Source organism: Choloepus didactylus, chromosome 8, assembly GCF_015220235.1.
Source record: "Choloepus didactylus isolate mChoDid1 chromosome 8, mChoDid1.pri, whole genome shotgun sequence".
NCBI classification, from domain to species: Eukaryota; Metazoa; Chordata; class Mammalia; order Pilosa; family Megalonychidae; genus Choloepus; species Choloepus didactylus.
Genome location: NC_051314.1, coordinates 28777670 through 28799701, shown reverse-complemented (window position 1 = coordinate 28799701; position 22032 = coordinate 28777670). Strand labels below are relative to the sequence as shown.

The window sequence follows — 22032 nt, the reverse complement described above, 5'->3', positions numbered from 1 at the left end:
GATGTTGTTCAAATTCCCCAGGGAAAGCTGGAAGGCTGGAAATTCCAGCAAAAGTCTTTACTGAAGTCGAGGCAGAAAGCTTATGACTTCTGGAACCCCCAGTTCTTGCTGTTAAGACCCCAACTGACTGGATAAGACTCACCTGCATTATGGAAGGTAATGTCCTTTACTTAAGGTCAACTTATTGTATATGCTAATCCCATCTACAAAATGTTTCCATGGTAACAACTAGGCCAGTGCTTATCAAGCAGCTGGGCACCATAACCTAGCCAAGTTGACACAAAACATTAACCATCACATCTGGGTAGATAATTAGGAGTAAAATTTCTGGGTCATATGGTAAGTATATACTTCATTTTATAGTTAACTGCCACACTCTTTTCCAAAGTGGCTATACCATTTCAAATTCCTGCCAGCAACATGTAACAATTCCAGTTGCTCCACATCCTTGCCAACATTTGATATTGTCTGTCTTTTTTTTTTGGTTTTAACTACTCTAGTGGATGCATAGTGGTATCTCTCTATGGGTTTTAATTCGCTGCTCTCTGGTGACCAATTGATGTTGTACATCATTTTATGTATTTATTGACCATTTGGATCTTCTTTTGTTCAATGTCTGTTCAAATATTTTTCCCATTTTCTTGGGGGAAGGGGGATTGTTTGTGTTATTATTGGGTTGTAATAATCATTTATATATTTTAGATATAAGTTGTCTGTCAGATGTAAGTATTGAGAATATTTTCTTCCAGTCTGTGGCTTTTCTTTTTGCTTTCTTAGTGGTGTCTTTGGAATAGCAAAAGTTTACCATTTGGTGAAGCCTAGCTATCAATTTTTAAGTGTTTCATGATTTTTACATTTCATCTTGGAAATATTTGCCTATCCCAAGATTATAAAAATTTTCTCTTATATTTTCTACCAAAAATTTTATGGTTTTAGTTCTTACATTTAAGACTATGGTACATTTCAAATTAAATTTTGTTTATGGTTAGAGATATAGGTCTAGTCCGTAGTCCAACTGGGGAGAACTGTCATAACAATACTGAGTCTTCCAATTCACAAACATGGTATAGCCTTCCATTTATTTAAGTCTTCTCTAGTTTCTCTCAGCAATGTTTTGTAGTTTCCAGAATACAGATTTTTGCACAAATTTAATTAAACTTACATTTAATTATTTTTGTGATGTTATAAATGGAATTTTACAAAACTGTTGCTGGTATAAAGACATAGAATTGATTTTTTTAATAATGTCATTATATTCTGCAACCTTGCTAAATTCACTTATTAGTTCTAAAGCTCTTTAAAGATTCTTTAGGACTTTTCTGTGTATGATCATGTCATCTGTGAATAAAAAGTCTTTCATTTTCCTTTCCAATTTCTATGTCTTTTATCTTTATTTTGTCTCATTGCGCTGGCTAGACCTCAAGTACAAAGTTAAATAGAATTTATAAGAGAAACGGATCCTTGATTTGTTCCTGATTGTAGAAAAAAAGCATTCAATCTCTCACTATTTTAGGTGTAAGTTTATCATAGATGCCCTTTATCCGACTGATGACATTCACTTCTATTCCTAGTTTCCTGTGATTTAAAAAAATCATGAATGCTGTCAGATTGCTTTAAAGTTTTCTATTTCTTTTTATCTTTATTATTTCCTCCTTTCTAGTTGCTTTGCATTTAATTTTATCTTCTTTTGTAGTTTCATTAGGTGGCAACTTAGATCATTGATTTGAGACCTTTCTTATTTCCTAAGATAAGCCATTAAAGCTATAAATTTCCCTCTGAGTGCTGATTTATCTGTACCCTACACATTTTGATATGACGTTTATTTCATTTTTATTAAGTTCACAATATTTTATTATTTTCCTTTGTATTTGTTCTTGGATCCATGGGTTATTTAGAAGCATATGTTTAAATCTCAAATATTTGAGGGAATTTCCACATATCAGTCTGCTGTTGATTTCTAATTTAATTACATTGTGGTTAGAGCACACAGTAGATTTCAATCCTTTTACATTTGTTGAGACATGTTTATGGAATAGTATATGGTCTATTTTAGTCAGTGTTCCATGTGCAACTGAAAAGAACATTTATTCTACTATTGTTGGGTGAAGTGTTCTATAAATGTTATTTCGGTCAAATTGATTTATAGTGTTTTTCAAATCTTCTGTGTCTTTACTGATTTTTTTTGTCTACTTATTATATCAATTACTGAGAGAAGGAGTGTTAAAATATCCAACTATAATTGTGTATTTGTCAATATATATCTTTAGTTCTGTCAATTTTTGCTTCATATACTTTGAAGCTCTTGTCATTAGGTGCATAAATACTTTGATTGTTATGTTCTCTTTGTAAATTGTCCTTTTTAACAGGAAATTTCCATCTTTACTTTTGGTGATCCTCCTTTTTTAAAACCTCCTTTATCTGATGTTAATATACTCCCTTTAGCTTTCTTATTAGTAGATTTTGCATTTTATATCTTTTCCCATCATTTTTTTTAACCTATGTTTTCGTATTTAAAGCATATTTCTTATAAATAATATGTAGTTGGATCTTTTATTAAATCTAAAAATCTGTTCCCTTTAATTGGAATGGATAATCCATTTACATATCTAGTTTGTCTATTTTCTGCTATTGGTTTTTTTATTTGTCCTGTTTTTGTTTCTTTTTTTTTTTTCCTTTTTCCCCTGCCATCTTTTGGATTAATTGAATATTTTTTGTATTCCATTTTATATCCCCTACTGATTTATCAGCTACAACTTTTTGTTGTACTTTTTCATGAGTTCTTAAGGATTATAGCATGCTTCCTTAAATCATCACATTCCAATATGAATTAATAGTGTACCACTACACATATAATATAAGAATGTTACAACAGTATACTTTCTATCTAATCCTTTCTGTCCCTTGTCTATTTTATCATATATTTTACCACTATAAAGTTTATAAAACATACAATATATATAGTTATTATTTTTAATTGAAATAGTTATCTTTTAAAGAAATGAAGGATGCATATTCTCATTGTTAAACATATTAGCTTATGGCTAACAAAAACCCATGAGCTGAACGGCTTAAATCTAGTTATTTGAATTAATCAATTGGGTGTACTTTCCCTGAAGTACATTCATTTTGCAGGGAAGAAAGAGGAACATGAAGAAAATGTTTTGTTCTGTCTAGAAGGGGAAAGGAAGTAATTAATATGATCTAGGCAACCAGCAATAGTTCAAATTATTTCCTTACTGACTGTGTAATACCATGGCCGTGCATTTTTATGTGGATTGCTAGCTAATTAATTTTACAGAGTAGCAGGTAGAATTTTTCACTGCTTTTCATAGCACTCCTGGGAATCTAAGAAATAGAGGACAAGTAACTTACCATAAAGTTATATTAAGACATTTAATTAACAGAAAGTATTGAAATGGCATTCTTTCTGTCTCTCTCTTTTTTTGGCTGAAAATCAGAAAATGTTACATTCCAAAATGGGATGTTAGATCCTTCATCTCGAACTTCCAAAGAAGGGGGTCAAATGCCTTGGTTTTGCAATCCCTCACCCAACACCCACCTCAAGAGTATAAAGTATTGAAAATGAGAAGGGTTTACCACCAGAATTTGGGGGGCTGAAAGTAGAATCCCAAGAGGACAGCCAGAGGAGACATATCACTTACGTAATGAGAATTTCAGATGGATTTTCCTAGAGGGGAAATCTTTCAGGAACCTACTAAAGTGCCCCACAAGATAGAGTCAGGGCTGAACACCTAAAAAGTCCAAAGAGCTAACATTGAATTGCAGCAAGTCAGGCCTTTCATGTCAAGTTAGACCTTTCAAGATCCTTGCCTCGTCTTCCTCCCTCTACTGTGGTCCTGGGGAATCACAAACTGTGGCTAGCCACCTAGGAAGGAAGAGAAAAAAAAAAGGCAGGACAACAGGAAGAAACCTGTTTTAATTACTCTTCTGGGACAATATTGCCATTTTTTATTATGTGAGAACTACCAGAAAAAAATCATGAAACTTTCCCTAAGATGTCATCTGAGGAATGAGGAAGAACTAACTCTCATAGGAGATATGAATGGGCAATGGGAAAAAGAATAAACTTGCTGTGCTGGTTTGGATGTGTTATATCCCCAAAACGCCATTATCTTTGATGCAGTCTTGTGTGGGCAGGAAACATATTGGTGTTGATTGGGTTGCAGACTTTTGATTGGATGTTTCCATGGAGATGTGATCACTCAACTGTGGGCGAGATCTTTCATTGGATAATTTCCGTGGAGGTGTGGCCCTGCCAATTCGGCATGGGCCTTGATTAGTTTACTGGAGCACTGTATAAGTTCAGATAGAAGAAGTGAGCTTGCCACAGCCAAGAGGGACACTTCGAAGAACACACAGAAGCTGAAAGAGGAGCTACAGTTGAGAGACAGTTTGAAGACGGATGTTGAAAGCATACTTTGCTTCGGAGAAGCTAAGAGAGGACAAACGCCCCAAGAGCAACTGAGAGTAACATTTTGAAGAGGAGCTGTGGCCTAGAGAAGAACCTCCTGGGAGAAAGCCATTTTGAAACCAGAACTTGGAACAGACACCAGCCACGTGCCTTCTCCGCTAACAGAGGTTTTCCGGACACCATTGGCCATCCTCCAGCGAAGGTACCCAATTGTTGATGCATTGCCTTGGACATTTTATGGCCTTAAGACTGTAACGTGAAACCAAATAACCCCCCTTTATAAAAGCCAATCCATTTCTGGTGTTTTGCATCCTGGCAGCATAAGCAAACTAGAACACTTGCTTCTTGCTCTCTCAACACAATAGGTATATTTACATCCTACATCCTTACAGACCCTTTAAGTCTGCAGTAGAGACTAGGAATCCCTTAGCCACTTCAGCCTCTATAGAATGTGCTTGGTGGGCAGAATCTTAAGACGTACCTTCAATATTTCCAATATTTCCACTTGCCCAATCCTCAGGACTGTGAATATGATGAGATATCATGCTCATGATTATGCTACCTTTACATGGCAAAGGGGATTTTGCAAAAGTAATTAAGGTTACTAATCAGATAACTTAGTTAATCAAAAATGAGATTCTGGGTGGCTAATCTAATCAAATGAGTCTTTTAAAAGCAGAGTATTTTCTCTGGATGGTAGCAGAAGGGGAAGTCAGAGAGTCTCAAAGTGTAAGAAGGACTCAGTGTGTCATTGCCAGCTTTGAACATGGAGGGACCACATGAAAAGGAATGCAGGTAGCCTCTAGCAACAGAGTGTTCCCTCCAGCAATAGATAGAAAGGAAGTAGGGATTTCAGTCCTTCAAAAATGCAGGGAACTAGATTCTGCCAACAACTTGAATGAACTTGGAGGCAGATTCTTCCCCCAAGCCTCCAGATAAGGGCAGAGAAACCACATGAGCCTGTGCAGTCTTCTGACTTACAGAATTATGAGATAATAAATGGGAGCTGCTTTAAGCCACTTAATTTGTGGTAATTTGCTACAAAGTAATAGAAAACAAATACAATATGATAAATCCATTTCACTGATGACCCCTATCTTTACCCCTCCCTGCATCTAAGCCCTTTGCTATGTAATTTTCTAGTGTCCTCCCCTCCCCAGTTAGGGTGACTGACCTCTGCCTCTTGACTCTGTGCTTTGATCAACAGAATCAGATGGAAAGTACTTTTGTTCTTATGCTTCTTGTGCTCTTATGCCTCTGCCAACGCCATAAAAATATGCCAGGATAGCCTGTTGGAGAATAAGGACACATGAAATAAAACCAAAGAGGTTCTAGTCACCCCATTTGAAGCCAGCCCAGATCAGCTGACAACTAAATGACCTCAGAAAGGAAAGTAAACACAGTCAAGATTAGCAAAGCCATCACTTTGGCTCAGATGATGCCAGATGTGTGAGCAATAAACACTTATTGTGTATGTTACTGAGATTTGTGTGGATGTCTGTACACGGCAGAAGCTAACTGATAAATATGTCAAGTAGATTTGTGCCAAGACAATAGCAAAAGGAAACCGTAAAGCAAGACAACAGATGTCCAATCTAGGAGGGCACACAAGTTCTTGAAGAATTCATATCTTCCGCATCTTATTCAGAATTTAGCATGAGAAATAGTTATTACATATATATTAGTAAGTGCTCTGACACAAGAATTGACAAAGTCCCTTCTCTGTATCCCACAACAAAGTCATTTCAAAGGCTTTAAAGGGAACTTTTCAGAGTCCTTTCCACTCAGCCAGCAGAAAGCCAGTGGAAGATGGCACAGGAAATATTAGCTATTATTTTTTCCCAAAGTCCATGTCCCCTCTTTTTTTAAACTTTTTAATTTCAAATGTACAGGTCAGGGGCAAAAATAATACAAACCCTATACTGATAACTCCAACATCCTCCCAAACCTCAGACACCCAGATCCTTGAATTTTTACATTTTGCCAATTTTGCTATGTCATTCTATATCTATCCATATCTATCTATCTATCTATCTATCTATCTATCTATCTATCTATCTATCTTCTGAACGTTTGAGAGCAGTTTGCACACATCATACTCAAACACATAATACTTCCATGTATATTTCCTACAAATAAGGAGAATCACTTATGTAACTACCTTAAGTGCAGTTATCAAGTTCAAGAAACTGAACACTGATATAAAGCTTACATTCTATAATCTAACTTTTTCTTATATCCCAATAATGTTCCTTTGAATCTTTTCTCCTCCATTCTTAGATCTCATCCAATATCATGTATTGCATTTAATTGTCATCTCTTTGGTTTCTGTCTATCTTTCTTTCTTTAAAAAATAAATTGTAGAAATATATATACAACATAAATCTTCCCATCCCAACCCTTCCCAAGCATAATTTCAGTAGTATTAATCATGTTCACAATGTTGCAGTACACTCATCACCATCCATTTCTAAAACTTTCTCTTCACCCCAAACAAAAACCCTACACTCATTTTCTATTACCTCCTCATTGCCTCTTCCCCCCACTCCTGGTAACTGGTACCCTACTTTCTATCTCTACAAGTTTGCATATTCTGATATTTTCTTTGTGGTTACCATGATGCTTAAATTTAACATCTTAAATTTAAAACAATCTTGTTGGCTTTCATACCAACTTAACTTTAATAGCATACATAAAGCATATTCCTGTAATTTTCCATCCCTCCACCTTTCATGTAGTTCTTGTCACAAATTAAATATTTATATATTCTGAGTCACAAACCATTGATTTATCATCACATTTTATGCATTTGCCTTTCAGATCCTGTAGGAAGTAAAAAGTGGGATTCCAAATAAAAAATGCTATAGTACCAGTATTTTTAGTCACCCATGTCATTATCTTTACTGGAACTCTATATTTCTTCATGTGGCTTCAGTCAGTGTCTAGTGCCCTTTCCTTTCAGCCTGCAACATTCCCTTTAGAAATTCCTGTGGGGTGGTCTAGTGGTGATGAAGTCCCATAGCTTGTTTATGTGGGAATGTCTTAAACCCTTCCTCATTTTTGAAAGACAGTTCTGCTGGATATAGAATCCTTGGTTGGTGATTTTTTTTGCTTTCAGAACTTCAAATGTTTTCCCACTGCCTCTTTGCCTCCATACTTTTTGATGAAAAATTGGAAATTAATCTTAATGAGGTTCCCTTGTGACGTGTTGCTTCTCTCTTGAGTCTTTCAGAATTCTCTTTTTATCTTTGGCATTTGACAGTTTGATTAAAACATAGTACAATGTGAGTCTATTTGGGTTTATCCTGTTTGGAGTTCATTTAGCATCTTAGGTGTGTACATTCATGTCTCTTGTTAAATTTGAGAAATTTTTAGCCATTATTTCTTTGAATATCCTCTGTCCCTTTCTCTTCCTTCTTTGTCTGGAACTCCCACAATGTGTATATTGCTACGCTTGATGGTGTCCCATTGGTTCCTCAGTCTCAGTTCACTTTTCTTCATTCTTTCCACTTTCTTCTCAGACTGGATGATTTCAGTTGTCTTATCTTCAAGTTCACTTATTCCTACTTCTGTCGGCTCTAATCTGCTAACCCCTTAAGGAGATTAAAAATTTCTGTTACTGAGGTCTTTAGCTCTGTTTGGTTCCTTTGTATAATTCCCATTTCTCTATTGATACTCTCTTTATGTTCATCTATTATTTTCCTGATTTCCTGTGGGTCTTTTTCCATATTTTCTTCAGATCTTTTCCATATTTTCCTTTAGTTCTTTGAGCATATTTAGGACTGCTTTTTTTTTTTTTTTTAAGTGTTTCTCTGGAATGTCCCAGATATGAGTTTCCTCATTGATGGTTTCTAATGTTTTAATATTTTCCTTTGCCTGGGCTACTAATTCTTCTTTCTTTGTATGTTTTGTAATCTTTTGTTGAAACCTGGACACTTTGATATTTTAATGTATTATCACAGGAAATTAGACTCTGGGGCATCTTTTCCTTAAGCTTGTTTCCAGCTAGTATTATGACAGAGGTTTCCTTGAATGTCAGGAGCTAAACAAACAATAAAAAAAAAAAGAAGGAAAAAATGAAATAGCTCTCCCAGTCTTTGCAGACTGAGCTGTGTGGTGCTCTCCTTCAGAGTTTACCCATACAATGAGTTTAGAGAATAACTCAGGCCAAAGCATAGGGGCCTCCCTGATCCTTCCTGTGCATGCATCTTGTCTTAGGCATGCACATTTGGTCCTAGGAATTCCTCCATTTACTTGGCTATGAATGTCTCCTTTCCCCAGAAAACAGTTTCCTCACAGTCCTGGCAAATGCACTGTACGTCCTATAGCCAGCAATCCCTTGCCCCAGGCAGCCACTTGACTGCTATCCCACAGTGTTCTGCAGGAGAGCTTGGTGAGCTGCCTTCTACACATAGGACAAGTTCTGGGACAGTGAGTCCCTCAGGCCACCACCAGATGGTTTGAGCCAGACATACATGCTCCCAGTATGTACAAGAGGGCTACTCTGCTCCTTCTGAACTGGGACCAGGGATGTACACTGGGAATTTGGACCAGCTAGGTGCCGAGCTGGTGAGGGGCCAGTCAGGGCACCATGTGATCCTACTGCTTATTTTTTTCTGCATTTAAAGTAAACTTTTTATTGAAGTATAACATACATACAGAAATGTGTAAAAATCATAAGGGCACAGATGGGTGAATTTTTGCCTCCAGGTACATACCCATAAATCTAGTCCCCAGATCAAAAAATAGAATATTACAATCATCCCCAAAGCATCTCATTGACCATAACCAGTCTCTTTCCACCCAAGATAACCACTATCCTAACTTCCAATAACATAGACTAATAACACCTGGTTTTAAACTTTTCCACATAAGCATTTTTAATGCAATTTTATTGAGATATATTTGCATACCATACAGTCATCCAAAGTGTACAATCAATTGTTCACACTATTGTCACAAAGCTATGCATTCATCACCACAATTTTTGAACATTTTCATTACTCCAAAAAATAAGAATAAAAGTAAAAATAAAAGTAAAAAGAACGCTCAAAACATCCCATATTCGTTTTCCCTCCTATTATTCACCCATTTTTTTGTCCCCCTTTTTTCTACTCATTTGTCCATACACTGGATAAAGAGAGTATGAGCCACAAGGTTTTCACAATCACACAGTCACACCATATAAGCGTTATAGTTATACAATCATCTTCAAGAAGGATACTGGATTGCAGTTCAACAGTTTCAGATATTTTCTTCTAGCTCTTCTAATAAACTAAAAACTAAAAAGGGATATCTGTATAATGCATAAGAGTTACCTCTAGAATGACCTCTCAACGCCATTTGAAATGTCTCAGCCACAGAAACTATATTTTGTTTAATTTCTCTTCACCCTTTGGGTCAGGAAGGAGCTGAATCTCATGATGCCAGGTCCAGGCTCATCCCCAGGAGTCATGTTACAAGTTGCCAAGGAGATATACACCCCTGGGAGTCATGTTCCACGTAGAGGGGAGGGCAGTGGGTTTACCTGCCTTCATGTTGTCATTCAGTTCCCTGAGACACTGCTCAAATTTTGCCATTCTTTTCCCTATCTGTTCTTTTGTGTGTAGGATTTCAGATGTCCTGTCCTCCAGTTCATGAATCTTTTCTTCTGCCTCTTCAAATATGCTGTTGTATGCCTCCATTGTGTTTTTCATATCTTCTATTTTGACTTTCATTCCTGTAAGTTCTGCCAATTGTTTTTTTTCAAACTTTTGAAATCTTCCTTATATTTGCCCAATGTCTTCTTTACATCCATCATCTCTTTTGCCATATCTTCCCTCAACTCATTGACTTGATTTTTGCATTGATTTAGGAGATTTGTTTGATAATTAATTAGTTATTTCAATTCTCATATCTCAGTTGAAGTGTAAGTTTGTTCCTTTGACTGGGCCATATCTTCATTTTTCCTAGTGTGATTTATATTTTTTTGTTGTCTGGGCATCTGGTGTCCTTGATTACCCTGATCAGATTTTCCCAGATGAGACAGGCCCAGATCTTAGGAGGAGGCTGTATTCAGAATAGGTTTCCCTGAGGGTGAGACCCAGAAGGTTGTCAGACTTTCCTGTGAGGCCTCTAGACTCTGTGCTTTTCCTAACCTGCCCAGAAGGTGGCCCTTGTCAGCCCACAGTTGCCCACTAGTGTAAAGAGGTGCCATGTATTTAATTCTCAATGGACCCTTTCCCAGCCAGGGACTGAAGGTGTCAGAAGCCAAGCTTAAGCTGCTTCTGTTCCCTCCCCACCAGGCCTTAGGGTCTGAGTTCTCTGAGGGAGGGCTGCCACTTGAGCTGGGCCCTGCCCCCCATTTTCTTAGAGAAGATAAGCCGTTTAGGGAATTGTCTCCTACACTTGAGTTTTTCCTTTGACTCTCTGACTATCTTAACACCACTCTTGACTGGGTCAGTGCTGACAATTGAAAATGCCTGAGCCTTTCTCAAATGAGCTACTTAGAATGAGAGAAAAAAAAAAGGAAAAATCAAGAAGTCCCCTTTTCAGAGCCAGTCCCCAGCCCTCCAGTTCACCAGGCAAGAACCGTAGTTGGTACTCAGTTCTGTGTGCCCTTTTTCTTGGGACACAGCCCTTTTCCAGTATTCTGAGCTCAGGGGACTCCAAAAGCCTCTGTTTTTATTTATTTACGTATTTTTTTTCCATCAGCCCACCTCCTCTCTGCCAAGATAAACCTCCGGTTTCCTTTCCCTCTTGCTCAGGGTTTATCTGTGTTCGTAGCATGTATTCAGTAATCCAAATTTGTTAATTAGAACCACAATTGGAGCTTGGTTGAGCTACAGTCCCTTGCTCCCAGCAGGGACTGCTTCTTTTTCCCACAGAGAAGTTTTGAAACTCAGCCTGCCATGCCGGTGGGGGAGGGAGCCAGCTCCACAGTTTAGGGAGCTTTACTTAGAGCTGTATGCTGCGATCTCAGCTGTTCCATCCATTCCTGGCTGGTGTACATGTTGTCTGGTCCCAGATGTTCCCCCATCAGTTGTTCCAGACTATTTTCTAGTTGTTCCTGGCTATTTACTAGTTGCTCTAGAGGACTAACTAAATTCCTAAATTCCACACCTCCTTATGCCGCCATCTTGCCCTGCCTCCCCCTACTGCTTTTAAGTAGCCTTTTTCTTAATTTGGCCCTTACCCTGTTACTGCAGTCCTTTAACTTTTTCCTGAAACTTTGAGAAAGATGTGTCTGCCACTTCTTGCTGGTTGTTCAAAGCTTCTGTGGTGAGATGTAGACCTTTCATGAATTTAAAACATTTTTCTTCCTTTAAATGTTTTAGAACACAATTTTGTAGCACTGATCTGATAAATTGCTTTTTGTAGAGATTTGTTTTAAAACTCTATTATTTTTCCTGCTTTATGCTATTCCTTTTGTATTTTTGCCCATTCTTGCTGCCAAACCCCATCAACTACTAAGTCTCTGACCCAATTAAAGAGATAAGAATGACAAGAGAGAAGAAATGGGTATGTGGGCTGGATTAAAAATTTGATGACTATATGATTAGCAGAGATGTTGCAAAGTGGAGTAATAGACAAGACTACAATTATGCAAATGGAAAAAAATGAAGTTGAAATAAATACAAAGGTTATCATTGCTAGAGCAGCTATCTTGTTTTATTTTATTAATTTTTAAGACACATGCTTCATTTGTGGGTTGTTTCACCAAATGGAGAAACCTCGGTCAGTGCAAGCCAATGTTTCCCTAATTGTTTTGGAGAACTGGGGAGCTTTTTCACTTAATACATTGTTTTTCATTTGGATATTGCTGCCATTGCTTTCCCATCTTCTCTGGGTTTTGTTTACTTTCTATTTTTTAGCCTGATTTTCTGCAGTCGAGGCAAATATTTTCCTCCCTAATGACCATATTCTTCTCACATGAAATTTATTCTCAGTAGGCAGCTAACAAAATCTGTTCAGCATTTCTTTTGATTATTAGTTGATTTATTTTAGATGATTTAGTTGATGCTATTTAAAAATCCCTTGGAGTTTACCACACCTTCCCTTTCCATCCTCTGCCCCCTTACTACATGTTCTATTAAACAGATATTTTTTACTTAAAATATCCTTTTTCAAGGTGTTCATAAAGAGAGGCTTTACATGTCTCTCCAAAATATCAGTTTATAATACGCATTCTGAGAACCCTATTATGTTTGTTTTCACTTCTCTCTGCAGGGAATTAGAAACTAAAGCAATGCTTGGGATGAGAAGGTCTGGTTTGCTCTATGGAGCGATTAAAGAGTTAGGCAGTTTGGATGTCTGGGGTAGGAAGTTGTGCAGCAGAACTGCTATGCTGCCAGGACACACTGGTACCCATTTTTCAGAACTGAAATACTTCCAACAAGCCTGAGGAACTCTCTCCCCTTTGCCTGGTCCCTCATTTCCCTGGATTTCTCCACAACCCAGCAGCTAAAGTGTTAAGCCTGGCTCATATGGGGGCCCTGTTTGATTGCCAGTGCCTGGTGCATTTTTGGCTGTTAAATATTTTGAATATCATCTTTTGGTGGAGGGAGTAGAAAGGAATTACTTGGTTGACATTCCTGAGTCTCCTTAAAAGAATCCTGGAAAACTAGACAGAATAATAATATTGGTTAACATCAGTTGAGAACTGTTCTGAAGGTTTACACATATTAACTCATCCAATATTCTGAATAATCCTGTACAGCAAGTATTATTGTCCCCATTTTACAGATGAGGAACCAAGGCCCAGTTTAAGTTATTTGCCCAAAGACATAACTAGCAAGTGGTGGAGTTGGAACCCAGACTGACTCTAGAACCAGTGCTCTTTCCTAAGTTTCCTTGTACCTTTGGCCTTCATGAGTCTCTAAGTAATACACATTTATTGGGCTCCTACCCTGTGGAGCACTAGGCAAAGCACTGCAGGTGAAATAAAGAGAAATAATATCTAAATCCTGTTCTTGTGCAGTTTATCATCCAGTGAACTGAGTCAAGCCTACCTTCTCTCTCTTCCTCTTCTGTTCTGGACAAGACAAGCCCCAGCACAGTCCCCTCCATGTCAGGGAAACCAATTAATGAGCAAACTCCAGAAGAAATATTTGCTATACAGGACTTTTCTTGAATAATGTCCAGTAAGGCAGTATTCTCACAGGTTGCTTTCTAGGACATGGAAAATAACCTTTAATATAGAAAGTTTTGTTTTTCACACAGAGATGGAAGCCTGCAATAATGTTTTTTATCAATAAAAATTCAGAATAAGGTGGATCAACTTGCACTTGATCCAAATGGATATGTGTTCTAGTTTGCTAATGCTGCAGAATGCAAAACACCAGAGATGGATAGGCTTTTATAAAACGGGGGTTTATTTCACTGCACAGTTACAGTCTTAAGGCCACAAAGTGTCCAAGGTAACACCTCAGCAATCGGGTACCTTCACTGGAGGCTGGCCAATGGCGTCCGGAAAACCTCTGCCAGCTAGGAAGGCAGCTGGCATCTGCTCCAAAGCTCTGGCCTCAAAATGGCTTTCTCCCAGGATGTTCCTCTCTAGCAAGCTTGCCCCTCTTCAAAACATCACTCACAGCTGCACTCCGTTCCCTCTCTTTGAGTCAGCTCATTTATATAGCTCCACTGATCAAGGCCCACCCTGAATGGGTGGGGCCACGCCTCCATGGGAACATCTCAACAGAATCACAGCTGGGTGGGGCACATTCCAAGCAAATCTCTGCCCCACAAGACCACAAAGATAATGGCATTTGGGGGACACAATACATTCAAACCGGCACAATATGAATATAAAACGTTTCCACCTGTATAGCCATGGCAAAACCCAGAATTTGAGAGTGAGATACAAGTCTATTTGAAGAAAAGAATCACATGTCATTCCTATAACATAAAATAAAGCACATTTAAGGTAAATGTGATTGGATCCTATGGTAAATTTTCTCTCTATTGGAGCATGGGATTTGATAATAAGTTAATGTCCCTCAAAAATGTCCTCTATTTTATCCTAAATTCAATTAAATTGTCATGAGGATAATTAGTGTGACATGTTAGAAAAGGCATTCGTATAAGGACAGAATGCATGAAGCGGTTCCAAGCCCATATTACAGGCAAAAGTTTTTTCTGTTAGAAACTGAAGAGGGATTTTCATGACACTTGAGAAATGAATAGCAGGAAGCCAGAAATAACATAATCCATTCTATTCCTTAGATAAGAGCTCACTGTCCATGTTTCCTTCTTTTCAAGTTTGTTTCAACTGGCTGACACTGATGTATTTAGGAAAATCTCATTTAGCCTGTTGTTTACCATTATACCTTACTGCCTTTCAGTTCAACTTAGTTTTTTTTTTTTAAGAAAAAATATCTTTAAAATGATATTTTAAATAGAAATAAAACCCAGAGGCAAACAATCAGATTGTTTATATACATTCAGCAACATTAGAAAGCAGGATATCATAGGCTGTGGAGTCAGGTTTCAAATCCTGGATTCATCCCTTACTAGCAATTAATTAGCCACTCCATGCCTCAGTTTCTCTATACACCAAAGGTGATAACAATAGTATCTGCTTTGTTAGTCTCTCTCTTTATCACTTAAAATAGTTCATCATACACAATAAACTTTAGCTACTTTTGTTGTTACAAATATGCCAACTTTTTTTAGGAATGCATTATAACATTCATTTAAAGTCCCCAAATATGAACTTGATGTGTTTCTTTGACATCTTAAGTTTTGTCCCAGATAACTAGTTTAGTTAAGGATTTTACCTTTTCACTTGAAAACCCTAATTGAATTGTGAGAGGCTAACTGCTTTATTTAATTTTGGAATTTTGAAAAACAAAGGTGGCATTTTATTTTATCTTTATTTTCCTTCAGGTTGTAGCAAATTATAGTACAGATCCAAGGAGACCACGATTATTGGAGTAAAAGGATCTAATATGAAATTAGTTCTTTACAGGGTATATTTTTGGATGTGAAATAATTGTTACATCATGTATTTAAAAAATCTATATTGGGGCTGGCTCACCACTAAAAAACTGATGAAAATTATAGAGCTTCTCCTTTAGAAAAATATATGTACACATCCAGAGTTGAATGTAATTTTTCAGGGGATTCATGAACCCCATGAAGCCCAGGACCTTTTCCCAATTTCCTAGTCCAGAGAGAGTGTTCTAGTTTGCTAATGCTGCGGAATGCAAACCACCAGAAATGGATAGGCTTTTATAAAACAGGGGTTTATTTTGCTACACAGTTACAGTCTTAAGGCCACAAAACATCCAAGGTAACACTTCAACAATCGGGTACCTTCACCGGAGGATGGCCAATGGCGTCCGGAAAACCTCTGCTAGCTAGCAAGGCAGCTGGCGTCTGCTCCAAAGCTCCAGCCTCAAAACGGCTTTCTCCCAGGACATTCCTCTCCAGCGAGCTTGCTCCTCCTCAAAACGCCACTCACAGCTGCACTCACTTCACTCTCTTTGAGTCAGCTCATTTATATAGCTCCATTGATCAAGGCCCACCCTGAATGGGCAGGGCCACGCCTCCATGGGAACATCTCATCAAAATTATCACCCACAGCTGGGTGGAGCACATTCCAAGCAAATCTAACCAGCACCAAAATTTCTGCCCCACACAAGACCACAAAGATAATGGCATTTGGGGAACACAATACACTCAAACCGGCACACAGAGTTTTACAGATTCCAGGTTAAGAACCCCTTTTAAGGCAAAGCTTAATGTGCCGTAACAGAACAGACATTGCACTTCTGACACAGTTCTCTGGCTCCTGTGAAATATGTTGTAAAGTGGTCTCCATTCAATTGTCTCCCCTGAGTGAGGAAGTTGGTTGAGATGCACAGGTTAAAAGGTCACCCACATTTCAGGCCACCTAAGCAATGCCCTTGTCCCAATCCACTGCCTATAATCATACATTTTTACTCTCACCCATTTACATTCAACAAATGCTTATTGAGTACCGAATATGCACTAAGTACTGTGCTAGCTGTTGTTGGGATACACAGAGATATAAGACTCAGTCTTTGCTCTCCATTAGGGAGATGGATGGGTAAATAGATAAATGATAATATGATATGATAAATGCTATAATAAAGATATTAGACATTATTGGAACACAGAAGAGGTAGTGTTGGGATTGAATCATGTTCTCCACCAAAGGCGTATTCAGGTTTCAACCCCTAGTCATGTGCATGTGAACCTACTTGTAAATAGGACCTTTGAAGGTGTTATTAGTTAACACCCAAATTGAATGAGGGTGGCTGAAGTTCTTGTAAGCAAAGGAAATTGGACATGGAAGGAGAAGCCATGGACAATGCAAGAAGCTCGAAGTTAACAGAACCTGGAAGATGACTGAAAGGAGAGGATACTGCCGTGTGATGGAAAAGCCAAGAAACCCCAAGGATTGCTGGTAGTCAATCCCAGAGTGCTACCATCTTTGAGGACAAAGCATTGCCTTGCTGATGCCTTGATTTTGGACTTCTTATAGCCTCAAACTTTGAGACAATAAATTCCCATTGTTTAAGTCAACTCATTGTAGGGTTTTCTTTAAGCAGCTGGGAAACTCAGACAGGGACATAAAAACTTTGATAAGTCAATCAGCAGCAATATTTTTAAAGACTTAATTTGTTAAATATTTAAACAGAACAAATTCTAAGTCAGGTTGATGGTGGGCCACTGGAAACCAAATTATTTTCATATGCAAATAATATGAATGAATGAATATTTGTAGAACAATTACAAAACTACAAAGTTAAAAGAGATTACTAGAAGTTTAATCACAAAGAATCAGCCTTCTCCAGTATCAAATACAATAATCATGTTCAGGGCAATTAATGGTAAGTCCAACAATTCAAGTCCAGAGAATGCTGAAAAGGAAAGGAAAATTAGTTTCCCTCAGTATATCATGTGAAAAAAAGCAGTTTCCTGGATTTAGTTCCCATTTAACTCCTGAAAGCATGACAAATGAATAAGACATATGAACATTTGAATGACAAGCTTGGATTTAAGAAATTTTACTGGCAACTTAACAGAAATCCTGGACCTCATCTTTCAAATGTCATTTACTTGGTGAAGTCGATTCTGAATCAAGCAGACAGAACCACTTGCTTTCCCTGGGGGTTTCTAGAACACCCTGTACTTTTCCACAGGTATCCTAATTCTTTGTCGGCTTGCTTCCACTTCAAGAATGTGAGCTTGGAGGAGAACTCCTCCCATATAGACAGGAGGCAGGGAGGTAGCTTAATCATCTCAGTATCTCCTGACAGCACAAGGCTTGGGAACAACAGGGAAGCTCTTAAGGAACCCGACAGTGAAGGAAAGAGGTGTATTTGTCCATTAATTCTTCAAAGAGAGGCCCAGTGTTCTTAACCCTAATTCTATTGAGGGTACTATTTGAAGGACTTGGAGTGGTATTATGTGGGCAGAAGTGTAGGAGGCCTTAAGAGAGGCTGATTAATTAGACACTACCTTTTAGTTCCTGCCAAAAAGAATTCAAGTGCAATTTGTAACTCATCATGATTGTCCTTCCCCACGACCCTACCTGAGCTGAAACCTGGAGGTAAAGGGAGGAGACAGAGCTGGACGTCAGAAGACAACTTGGAAATGGCCTTGGGTCGGAGTCCGGGGCACAGAGGGGGCGCAGCGGGAGCAGCCCCAAGCCCGGGGCGGAGGGCGGGCACAGACGGGGCACCGGAGCTGCGGGTCGGGAGGCTGCTAGGTCGTAGGGGGCGCCTTCGGGTGAGACAGGCCTGACGCGCATTTTACCCCTGAGCGAGATGGGCCTCCTCCCTCCCCACCCTGCCGAAGGCAGGTTTGCAAATGGCTCTAGACTCCCTCGGAGTATGAGGCCGAAGAAATCTGGGGGTGAAGGGCAGGTGGGGGTCCGCAAAGGGCAAGCTCTGGCGAGGAGCAGCATCCAAGACAGTCTCAGGGATAACTGGCTGTCCGTATCCCAGCTCATCCCCACAGCCGTCCTGTTGAGGTGGGCACAGCAGTAAAAATGGATATCGCCACTATACGGGTGGGGTCGGGGGGATGAAAGCTCAGAGAGAGTGCCTTGACTAAGGGTCACCCGGCTGGTAGTTGGCAGACCCAGCGCATAAGGTGCCAGATCCTGAGCTCTCACTACTCCGGGTGCGTCTTGCCCTCCTCCCAGTCTGGCTCCACCCGCGGCTGCACCCGCGGGGAAGTCTGAGCTTGGAGCCCGAAAGGAAGAAGTGTGAGCACGGACATTTAATTCAAGAGTCTCGCCCACCGATCACCGGCTGCCGCCTTGATGCCCTCCCAGAACGGCCGAACAACAGGGAGGGACAAGGGCATTGGAAGCTAAAAAGCTGACGGCTAGGTTAGGCTCGGCAGGGGCCTTCGAGAGCTTCGGGTGTCTTTCTGCCGTTTCCCGACCCCGCTCACATTTCCCAGCCAACAGTTTCCTATCAGTGGAGTAGGGTGCGTGGTTTCCCAGTGAGGGGAACCTGAGACCGGCGAGGACATTCAATCATTCAGCGAACACTGAGTTCGCGCCCTGAGGCAGGCGCTGGCAGTTACTGGGGTTCACCGAAAAGGAATAGGACATTGGTCACAGCCTTGTGGGTAGACAGAAGCGCGAATCAAGGCAATAGGGTGACGTGCTGGGACAGGTCTGAACTGTTGGGATCAGAAGAGGTACTTAGTACTTAGCGGTCAACGACTTCATTAATAAAAGACCGCAGGATAGGGTTGCCAGTGGCCCCTGGGCTTTGGTCTCCGGTGTCTGGAGGCAAATCCTTCTTGAGACTCTCCCCTGGACTTGGAATCGCACCCGAGGGTCACAGGCAGCCGGGCCAACCCTCGGCGGCCAGACCCAAGCCCCGCGTCCCCAGACGTGCCCTCCAAGTGTAACTTCTCCAGTTAGGGAACTGGAGGCTCATGATCCTGGAGGCTGTGACGCGCCCGGGACACCCCAATGCTTCGTTTGCCCGCGTGACCCCTGCTATCCGTACACCCGTGACCCCTGCAAGGTGGGGGAGCACCTTGCCTGGCGTGGACTCAGTAGGGGTCCGGCCAGACGTCTGCTTGGCTGGGCCGATTCTGCCGCGCGCCTTTGCCCGTCCCACCGCCAGGTTCGCCCCTCCTCTCCCGGGCCGCGCGCTCCGCCTGCAGGTTCAGTCCCCGCGGGGACCCGGATCACAGCGGCCAGACTGCGCTCTCGCTTCCCCCGTCCTTGCAGCCGAGACCTGGTCGGGGGCACCTGCGCACCGCCCCTTCTCCCGCCCGATCGCGACGGGCTGACCTGGGCATGCTCAGGAGCCGAGCGGCCCGGCGCCGCGGGAGCCTAGCGCATGCACTCGTGGCGCGGGACGCCGGCCGTCCAGGGGCGCGGCGCGCAGGCTGCCGCTGTCGCCGACGCCCTGGCCAGCCTGGGCAGGACGCGGACCAGGATGGGCTCCCTTACTGCATACGGTAACGGCAGACCGTCGTGGGTGCTGGGGCGGGCGGAGCCTTGGGAGTCGTCTGAGTACCCCCGGAAATTTAGGGGTTCGGCTCTCAGGGAGGGTCGGGGAAGGAGGGAGCCCGCTGCAGCTCGCGCTGGTCTTCCGGCGATGGGGATCGATGCTCCGCGCGGTTGGAGCTTGGAAAGAGGGTGTTTGTAAAAATAGTCGGTGGAGTAAAAACGCCTAAAATTTGGAAGATGCCTGGAAGCCGGGTCTTCGGAACTCGAGAAAAATTCCACTCGCTTCAGACCGCCCAGGGAAAGGCTTACGGGTGTTGATTCCTCTTCTAGCAGTGCGAGATTCGGAGTTAGATCAGTCAGCGCTTGTCTTGTCCCTGACTGACCTTGGGCAAGTTATTTAAACTTTTCTGTTTCTGCATTTCTCCATCTGTAAATTTGAGATGGGAACATCTCTGACAGATGCTATTGAGTCAAAATAATATGCACCAAAAATATGTTTTAATGCAAAAAAAAAATCGGCTTGGATATTGAAGGTCCATGGAAATAGAAGACATTAATCGGCACCCCCACCCTTCTTTGGTTAAAGATATACGTGTGTGTGTGTGTGTATGTATGTATCTGTGGCATTGCACAATTCTGAAGGAAAACAAACTTCAAGTTTGAAGGTTTCAGACTCAGCCAGACATCCCAGCGTGCTGGGGAGGCCAGCGAGGCTTCTTTATAAGTATTCCTGCTTGTTTGGAGAAAGCAATTCTCTTCAGTCCTTTATCAGACATTCTGTTGAGACTTTATAGGAGGCAGAAACTCAAGTAGAACTCCCTACTTTCCCCTTACTTGCAGTCAGTTGCTATGATAACATCTAGATTTCACATTTTAAATGAGAAGGTTGTGAGCTGTTTGTTCTGCACTGACATCTCAAAGCTTGGGGATCTTCGGGTGGAGGGATTGCTGCTTTTTGTTGGGTAGACTCCATATATCAGGCCAGTGATGTCCCCTGCTCATTTTCCCAAGGTTAAAAGAGACTGTCTTTCTGGGAATTTAAACTATTTAAAATGATCACTCAGGTGGTTCTGAGGGTTTGTGGTTGATGTGCCGGGGAACTGCTAACAAATTGTGAGCAGATAACAGATTGCTTACGTGGCCTTTTATCTTATGAGGAGCATTTTTGCTGGGGTGTGGGGTTGTTCTTGGTTTACCATCTGAGCATAAGTCAACTTTCTCATGGTGTTTTAGGAATATCCATTGGCAAAAACCTATTTTTACACCTTTCCCTATCAGAGGGATACTGTCAGTAATAGGTTTACATAATAATCAGTTCTATAATTCTCTAGAAGCTTAATTGGGCACCCAGGTGGAGAAAATGAAGCCAGAATAAGTGAAATCATGTTGAAAAGCTGGTATATTTCAGTAATTAAAGAAAAAAAGGTGGCAGATCATTTTTTAAACAAAGAATTACAGTTTTTTTCCCCCTCAGAAACTTGAAAGGAACTGAAAGAAATTTAAATAAGTATACTGTTATAATTTGTGCTATTTTAAAATATGTTCTTGAACCCCCTTCCTTCATCCCTAAAATAATAAATATACTTGGCAGCAAAATCCACATTAAATTTTAGACTTTTAGCAAAGTAATCTAAGACATGGCAAGTTAACTTAGTCCATTGCAGTTTTCAACCTAGTGAACAAGTAAAGAAAAAGCAAATTTAAGCAAGCTCAATTTATTTCTTACTCGCTGGATACTGTCTAGATCATTATCTGATGAGAGCTTGGCCTGCCTCTGGAACCTTCCACAAATAATCTGACAATTGAACTGCTTTAAAAAATGTTCCCTTTCAGTTTTACTAGATTTGGGCTTAGATATCATGATGCAGGATGATCTAAGTTTCTTGCCTGGAATTTATGGGGTTCAATTTTTCTGTTCATTTGACTGATTTAATAAGTGCCTTAGTCCTATCTTTAGCACAGGGACTGCCAAGAGAATGAACAGTTATACTGTAGACCATGTGCTTTAGGTTCCTAAGAAGAGAGAGAAATTTGGCTTATGTATGCATTTCATTAGCAGCAGCCTCCAGTAAATCTCGTTAGCTTCCCTTCCAAGTATGCGTTTTTGATCCTGTATTGTAACTTGCTCTTTCTGTATTTTAGCATGGTTTTTTACTTTCAGTCAGCCATA

The 22032-nt window shown here is 40.4% G+C and overlaps 1 protein-coding gene across 1 annotated transcript in view; it reads left to right on the top strand.

Annotated features, from left to right (window-relative positions):
- The first annotated feature begins 19734 nt into the window (after window positions 1-19734).
- ANO4 (anoctamin 4) overlaps window positions 19735-22032 on the top strand; it is a 514881-nt gene continuing 512583 nt past the window's right edge. Inside the window, exon 1 of the mRNA XM_037846690.1 lies at window positions 19735-19870. Within this exon, the coding sequence (XP_037702618.1) occupies window positions 19750-19870 (121 nt within the window). The 5' untranslated portion in view covers window positions 19735-19749. The remainder of the gene's footprint in view (window positions 19871-22032) is intronic.